This window comes from Tinamus guttatus, unplaced genomic scaffold, assembly GCF_059628265.1.
Source record: "Tinamus guttatus ecotype Peru unplaced genomic scaffold, ASM5962826v1 Tinamus_guttatus_pri_ptg000652l, whole genome shotgun sequence".
Classification (NCBI taxonomy): domain Eukaryota; kingdom Metazoa; phylum Chordata; class Aves; order Tinamiformes; family Tinamidae; genus Tinamus; species Tinamus guttatus.
In genome coordinates this window covers 3,284-10,688 of record NW_028289186.1, presented here as the reverse complement: position 1 = coordinate 10,688, position 7,405 = coordinate 3,284, and the positions used below count along the sequence as shown (strand labels likewise).

Genomic DNA, 7,405 nt, shown 5'->3' with positions numbered 1-7,405 from the left:
TGGTAACTCAGATATGGCCGTCCAAATTTCCACACTGGGATTGGCGGATGCGTTTTCTCCCTGGTTTGTGATTTCCCAGCTGTTTGGGGGCTTTTTGGAGGACAAAATGCTCAGGGATGCTGGAGCTGGCGTGGAAGACTGCGGAGGCCTGAGGCTGTTGGGAGCTCCAGGAGTTTTGCCGTGCAGGGAGGCACGTTTGCGGCTCGGATTGTCCCTGCCGCTGTTGTCCCCACCGCCAGGAGCTCTTCCCGGTCTAGACGAGTTAATGACATCTTGGGACCTCACCTTCCCCGGCAGCGCCGGCTCCTGGAATCAGCCTGGGGAAGCGTCTGACTCCCGCCGGGGCCGGCGGCAGCTCTTGCACGTAGGAGCCTTTGCTGCCGGCTCGGGATGATCCCGGTGCAATTTGAGTTCGTGCTGGAGCATTTGCAGCCCTGAGAGAGAGTTTGGGAGCTCCAAAGCACCCCCCTTCAGCATCCGTGAGCACAGAGACACGTGTGGGAATTTTTCCAGAGGGAAACGGGACAGTTCGGCCTTTTCTTTCCACCAATTTGAGTCCAGAAAGGTCTTGTTTCTCCTAGGAGCAGGAAATTGGTGGCCCTAAAAACAGGAATAGGGAAGGAGAGCAGGGGCAGCACCCACCGCTGCCTTTTGGCCTAGGAGGATCCGATTTCAAAGCCCTTGGAAAGCAGAGCCCAGGGTGACCTGGTGAGGCGGGGGGGGGACAAACCACCCTACCACCCCCCAGCTCCAAAAAAAGCAGGAGCTGCTTTAAGGGCTGCAGCCTCCCCTCCGCCAGCCACAAGTGTGCCGAGCTGCATGGCCCTCAGCTGCGGCAGTATGAGCCGAGCTCCTAAATGCAACTACATACATACATATATATACATAATTATAATTTCCTTTTGTTCTCTTTTTTTCTTTCCCGAAATGTCATTTTCGGCTGCCCAGGGAGGGATGCTCGTGGTTCCCCACCCGGCACCGTGACAGCCTCCTCCTCCTCCTCCTCCTCCTTCCACAGCTCCCTGGGGGCGGCTGCGGGGAGGCAGCTGCTTTGGGAGCTCAGCTGTTCCCCACCGAATCGCTGCCGCCTCCGCGCAGCTGGGCAATGATTTACCAGCCCGCGGCTGCCTCCGCCCCTCGGACCTTTGAGCCGGCCTCGCCGGCCATCCAAGATGTTTTCCCTCAGCTCCTGGCTGCCGGCGCTGCCCGGCGTGGCCTGGGGCTGGGCGCTGCTGGATGGGCTCCTGCAAGGTGAGAGCCCGGAGAGGGCGGCCGGGCCGGGCGCCCCCGGGCGCCGCCGACCCCCCAGCCGCCTCCTTCCCGCCCCGCAGGGCTGGTGGGCGCCTGCGCGGCCTCGGTGCTCTGCAACCTCCTCAAGGTCCATCTCTATGTCCAGTGCGCCAAGTAAGGGAGCGTCTCCCCCGCTGTCCCCGAGGCGTTCGCAGCCTCCTCTTCCTCCCTCCCCGTCTGAGGTTTGGATTCTCCCTCCCTGCCCGCAGCGATCCCGAGCGGCAGACGGAGAAGGAGGCGCTGCGGGCGCAGCGGTGGCTGCTGGACGCCCTCCACGTGCCCCTGCTGACGGCCGCGCTGGCCGCCGCTGGCTCCCGCGTGGCAGCGCTGGTGGCCCTGGAGTTTTCCCTGCGGGCCGCCTCCGCCTTGCTCTCCCACGGCAAGGTGAGCGGCACCGAGAGCCGAGGACGGGGGAAACGGAGGAGGGGATGGGGGGACACCCCGTGCTCTTCGGGGGTGTCCCCAGCGCCCCGTCTCCTGCAGGGTGGCCCCAGCATCCAGCTCTACCTCCTGTGCCAGTACTCGCTGGGCTGCGGCATCCGCTGCGGCCTGGGCTTCCTGCTAGATGGGGCGCCACACGCCACCTGCAACCTGCTGCTGGCCGCGGGGCTGGCGGGGCTGCTGGCAGCGGCCGCGCGGCGCCTGGCGCGCCACGTCTGCGCCCTCTACGAGCTGCACAGCCGCGCGCGCTACTGCGGCGTCTGCATCGCCCTGCTGGCCGGCGGCCACGGCGTCCCCCGCCTGCTGCGGCGGGCGCTGGCCGTGGCCTTCGCCGTGGCCGACCTGGCGGCCGTGGCGCTGCTCAACGGGGACTTCGGGGGGCCGGCGGAGGCGGCGCGTTTCTGGACGCCGCTCACCATCTGCTACGCGCTGCTGGTAGTCTACATGCAAGGTGAGCAGGGGGGAAGTAAGGGAGCTTGGGGTGAAAAAAATGATTTTGGGGGGCGTCTCGGCTTGTAGAGCGTCGCCAGGTGCTTCCCGCAGGGTTGTGGTGGTGGAAGAGGCCGGGTGGGTTGTCCCCACCAGGTTGGGGACTCTAGGACTCCCGGGGGTGTCCCTAGGAGGGCACAGGATGCCGCCGGGTGCTCCCTGGTGACACGGCCACCGCTGCACTCGCCGGCAGAGGAGCAGAAGCAGGGCCAGTCCGTCTACCAAACGGTCCTGGTGCGGATGGGCGGCCTCTTCATCCTCCTGCTCACCGTGGGCCGCTGGACAGACGTCCTTGGCATCCTGGTGTCGCTGGTGGGCGAGTTCTGGTGCCTCCTGCGGGCTGGGGTCATGTTGGACATCTGCCGGCACCAGGTGAGAGATGGGCCCTTGGAGAGGCCCCGCTCCGCCAGCAGCCCCGATGCCAGGGTGAGGGGCTGCCTTTCCACCTCTCTCCTCCGCAGGATTTGGCCCAGCAGCGGGGAGACCTTTCGGCATCGCCAGAGGCCTCTTTGAGTCGGTCCGTCAGGGATTCAGCCTGTCGAGAGCTGGAAAGCAACAGCAAGGACTGAACTTGGGGTTTCCCGGTGTTCCCCAGTGCGAGAGCTCTGAAAACACGGAGAATAAAGGCGTTTTGGGCGAAAGGCCCCGTGTTCCCTGTGGGAAGGGGACGCCTGGATGGACAGGTGGCCGGGCTGGCTAATCCCCAACCTGTGGGGGCTGCTGCTGGTTTGAGCCTCCTCCAGGGCTGTCTGAAGGGGCCAGGAGGCTCCTCTGGGTCACCCCGGGGGACACCTGGCACCCCAGGGGGGCACATAGGGCACCCTGAGAGCCTATGGGGCCCCCTTGGGTCCATGGCCACCCTGGTGGGGGTGCAAGAAGCCCCCTTGGACCTGTGGGGCACCCGGGGGTGCATGGGGTGAGCTGGGGTGTATTGGGGGGCCATGGGGTGCCCTGGGGGTGCCCGGGACACCCTTGGGAGCAGGGGGCTGCATGGGGACCCCCAGGGCACCCTGAGAGCACAGGGGGCACCCCGGGAGCAGGGGGCACCCCTAGACCCACGAGGAACCCTCATGGGGCACCCTCAGGGCCATGGGGCGCCCTAGGGCGCATGGGGCCCTGGGCCCGCGGCTCCCCCCGCGCCGGGAAACAGCGGCCCTGGGACAGCCGGGGAGGAAGGAGGGAGGAGGAAGGAAGGAAGGAGGAGGAGGAGGAGGAGGAGGGGAGGAAGGGGCGGTGATGCGGGGCGGCTCTGCCCCCCGGTGCGCCCGCGCCAGCCGCACCCGCAGGTAGCGACGGGGACCCGGGGTAAAGGGACGGGGACAGCGGGGAGGGGGCGGGAGACCCCGCTGGGGGACAGGGGCCGCTGCGGGCAGGGGACAGGGAACCCCCAGGGCAGGGGCGGGGGACTCGGCAGGGGACCAGGGACCCCCCGGGAGGGAAATAGGGGACCCCCCGCTAGCGGGCAGGGAGCCCCTCAGTGGGGGACAGGAGACCGTGGGGCTGCCCCAGGACGGGACAGGGGTCCCCACAGGGGCTGCTCCAAGGGGGGAACAGGGACGCGGGGCTGGGACCACCCCACGGTGCTCCAGGCCCGCGCGCCCGTCCCGGCCACGTCCCCCCAGCGCTGGGGCCAGCGGGCACCGCCGTGCCCCATCCCGGCCCTGCCCGGCACAAAGCCCAGCGTGCCGAGCACATGGTTCCCATTAACGTTTTTTTTTTTTTTTTTTTTTAAGTGTTTTTTTCTTTTTTTTCCTCCTGCCGCGCGGTGCTCGCCCGGCGCCGCGGCTCCTTCCAGAGAGCAGGAGGACACGGCGGCTGCTCGGCGGGATTCGGGGAGCCGGCGGGACGCACGGTCCCTGCCGGGGGAGTTTCTTTTTTCCCTCCCCGCCCAGCTTGGAGGCTGAATTTTCCCAAGCCGGGACATCCGTATGGGATAGCCGGGTTGAAGTCGGAGCGGCTCTGGGCGCCTCGCTTTCCCTCCGGAGCAGGGTGGAGATTTCCGAGCTCGGGATTGGTGCTGGGTGCCCTCACCCGGAGGAGGTTTGGGGAAGGGTTTGCTCCTTTTTCTCAGTTTTCCCAGGTGTTGCCCCGGCTCCAAAGATGCTGCCAGGAAAAGCGGAGAAGCGAATTGCTTCATCCGTCTACATCACCCTGGTGCCGCCGCGGAGGGACCCGGCCGGCCCGCGGCAAACGCAGCCCCAGGCGCCCCCGGCTCCCCAGGAGGCTCCGGGATCTCCAGGCGGCCGGAGAGCCCCGATGCTCCCGGAGGGCCCCGCGCCGGTGCCGAGCACCGCGGCCCCGCCGGCCGGAGGTGAGCGCTGCCCCGCATGGTGGCGGAGGCGCCCGGCTCCTTTCTGGGGGTGCTGGGAAAAGCTGCTCCCAGGCTCTTCCCGAATTCCTGCCCGCCAGGAGATTCCCTTCGGCGCTGGCTGCGGCACCTTATCAGCGCTCTTTGCTCCCCCGCCGCCCGGCCCGCGTTTGCTTTCCGGGCAGGTCCGCGAGCGCCGCCGCCTGCGGGACACGGGGGTGGTTACCGCCACGCCGGGCCCTTCCCGGCGTCGCCGGCTGGGATCTCTTTGTGCCTTTTGCTGCAGGGTTCGCAGAGCCGAGGCCGGTGCTGCTGCTGCGCGAGGCGCCGCGGGCGCTGTGTGCGGAGACGCCGGCGCTGCAGCCGCCGCGCGCGGCCGTGCCGGGCACCCTGCAGGTGGGGGTACGGGCACCGTTCCGGGGCGCCCCGGTGCTGCCGCCGCTACCGGCGCCCACCCCAACGGGCTGTCGCTCCCTCCCTGCAGGCACCGTCCGCGCTCGCCGCCGAAGCGGGGCCGCCGCTGCGGCGTGACGTGAACGGGCTCGCGGAGAGGGATTTCTCCCAAGGTGAGACGGGTGCGGAGCGGGGGGCCGAGCGCCTCGTGCCGGCTCCGTGTTCCTGCCCGGAGGTCTCCAAGCGCCGCCCCTCTGTCCTCCGTCCTCGCAGACGTCTGCGCCTTCTGCCACAAAGGTGTTGGCTGCGCCGAGGCGGCCGTGGAGGCCATGGGCAAGCAGTACCACGCGGGCTGCTTCACGTGCAGGACGTGCCAGCGGCCGCTGGCCGCCCAGCGCTACTACCAGCGGGACGGGCGCCCCTGCTGCGACGCCTGCTACGAGGTACCGGCTACGAGGAGCGGAGGCTGCCGCGGGCTCCGGGAGGGCAGCGGGGGAGACCGCGCTCTCCGCTCGGGCTGGTCTCGCCCCTCCAGGCCACGCTGGAGAAATGCGCCAAGTGCCGGGCGCCCATCGCGGAGCGCGTCGTGCGCGCCCTGGGCAAGGGCTACCACCCGGGCTGCTTCGCGTGCGCCGCCTGCGGCCGGGCGCTGCGCGACGAGAGCTTCGCGGCGGGCGAGGGCGACGAGCCCTACTGCGTGGACGACTTCTACAGGTGGCTGGCGGCGGCGGCGGCGGCGGCTCCGCGCGGGGCGCCCCGGCCCCGCCGCTCACCCGTGTTCCCGGCGCGGCAGGAGGTTCGCGGCCACGTGCGGGGCCTGCGGGCAGCCCATCGTCCCCCGTGAGGGCAGGGACACCTACAAGATCGAGTGCCTGGGGCGCTGCTTCCACGAGAGCTGCTACCGCTGCGAGGTACGGCCGGGCGGCAGCGCCGGGTGCAGTCGTGGGCAGCACCCATTGCTCCGGGCTCCTCAACTTTCCTATCACGTCCCTCCATCTCCCAGTGCTCCAGGGGGAGACTGGCCCGAATCCATCCTCGTTGGCAGGGCTCTGCTCATGCTCGGTTCCGACGGAGCTCCCTGTTCTCCCTTTTCCCTCTTTTTCTTCCCCTGCAGCGCTGCCGGATCCCTCTGTCGCCAGAGCCCACGGAGAACGGGTGCTACCCGCTGGGCGACCGCCTGCTCTGCAAATCCTGCCACGTGCTGCAACGGGACGAGTCGTCCTGCTGAGAGCGGGAGCCGGCACTGCTGCATTCCCAGCCCCCGGGGGCAGGACCGTGTGGGAAAAGCGGATGGGGACGCCCTTTGCCTTCCCAACTGCTGCCCGGGTGCTCTGATCCCCCAACCTCACTCTTACATGGGAGATCTTTGCACAAAGTCCTGGAGCGCAGCGGTGGCAGACAGGCTGAGCGTTGTGCGTTTACCTTTTTTACCCTCATTTTCCAAGGCCAGTGTGGTTTCCTTGGGTGTTTTTCTTTCTTTTTGGCACTTTCTTGGGGTTTCTTTGAATCATCGGGTTTCTCTCTGCAGCAACGTAGCTGGCAAGGAGTTAAATAAAACCCTGAGTTTAAAAGCCTGCTTCCTTCCGCCACTCACTTCCTGTATTCCAAATTCATAAATACAAGTGAAAAACAGGGGTATGGGGGAAAAAGCTCCAACGGGGCAGCAGGAGGGTGGCAGGTCCAAGCTTGTGGCCGTCACACGGGTGGCTCTAGTTGCGCTGGCGTTCGCGGCGCTGCAGGGACGCAGCCCACGCGGGGATGTAGGTGCCGCGGTGCCCTCCACGAGCAGGATTCCAGGGAATGTTGCTCGGAGGGGTTTTCTCCATGCCGGCAAGGAGGATTCTCGTCCTTTCCTGCCTTCTGCCCCGGGGCAAGGTGGCTGTGCCTTTCCTTGGTGCCTGGTCTGATGGGCTGGGAATATCTGGGATCGGGATCGTTTCCGCTGAGCTGCGGAGCCGGCAGAGGGCAGCCGGAGCACGACATCCCCGGCTCGCTCAGACACCAACCCCAGGGAAATCCAGCTCTTCTAGACGAGACATCGAGTAACAACATCCACAGGAGAGACTCGTACCCGCCAGCCTGATTTCTGCTTTTTTATCCCCAATACCTGCAGGATTTCTTTTTCTTTTCCCTCTCATTCCAAGTCATGGCATGACTTCGAGAGGAAGAAAAGAATGAGGTATCAGACCTGGGCTACCCCCTGGTCCCCACGTGGTCGGCATCCACACAACCAGCAGGCCAGGCGTGATTCCCGGTACTATCCTGCGAGGCTTTTGCAAACAGCCAACGGAGAAATGGGGTTTTCCTTTTGTTTTAAGAGAAAGTGCCTATGAAAACAAAACAAAAAAGCAGAAGGAAAAGGCAAGAGGACTTGATATGAATGTTTCCCTGGCAAAGGGAACCGGTAATGCAGGCAGCAAAGCTCTGCATCATGCTGCATAATGTCTACCCAGGGCGAGCTGCGTTTGTAAATGAGAGGGTTAA

The 7,405-nt window shown here is 66.3% G+C and overlaps 1 protein-coding gene across 1 annotated transcript; it reads left to right on the top strand.

Annotated features, from left to right (window-relative positions):
* The first annotated feature begins 1,172 nt into the window (after positions 1-1,172).
* Positions 1,173-6,162, top strand: LOC148592019 (filamin-binding LIM protein 1-like). The gene is made up of 11 exons (XM_088536199.1): positions 1,173-1,251; positions 1,332-1,404; positions 1,500-1,674; positions 1,774-2,182; positions 4,301-4,531; positions 4,815-4,924; positions 5,013-5,094; positions 5,195-5,364; positions 5,457-5,635; positions 5,715-5,832; positions 6,036-6,162. Exons 1-11 carry the CDS (start codon positions 1,173-1,175, stop codon positions 6,147-6,149), a joined length of 1,740 nt encoding a protein of 579 aa, XP_088392325.1. The 3' UTR covers positions 6,150-6,162.
* Positions 6,163-7,405: the final 1,243 nt, after the last annotated feature.

What these genes read in the sequence shown, in the direction of transcription:
- LOC148592019 (XM_088536199.1), top strand. Translation starts at nt 1,173, where the DNA reads ATGTTTTCCCTCAGCTCCTGGCTGCCGGCGCTGCCCGGCGTGGCCTGG. An exon ending in CCTTGCTCTCCCACGGCAAG is followed by an intron (nt 1,675 to 1,773) that starts GTGAGCGGCACC and finishes CGTCTCCTGCAG; the next exon opens with GGTGGCCCCAGCATCCAGCT. An exon ending in AGAGCTGCTACCGCTGCGAG is followed by an intron (nt 5,833 to 6,035) that starts GTACGGCCGGGC and finishes CTTCCCCTGCAG; the next exon opens with CGCTGCCGGATCCCTCTGTC.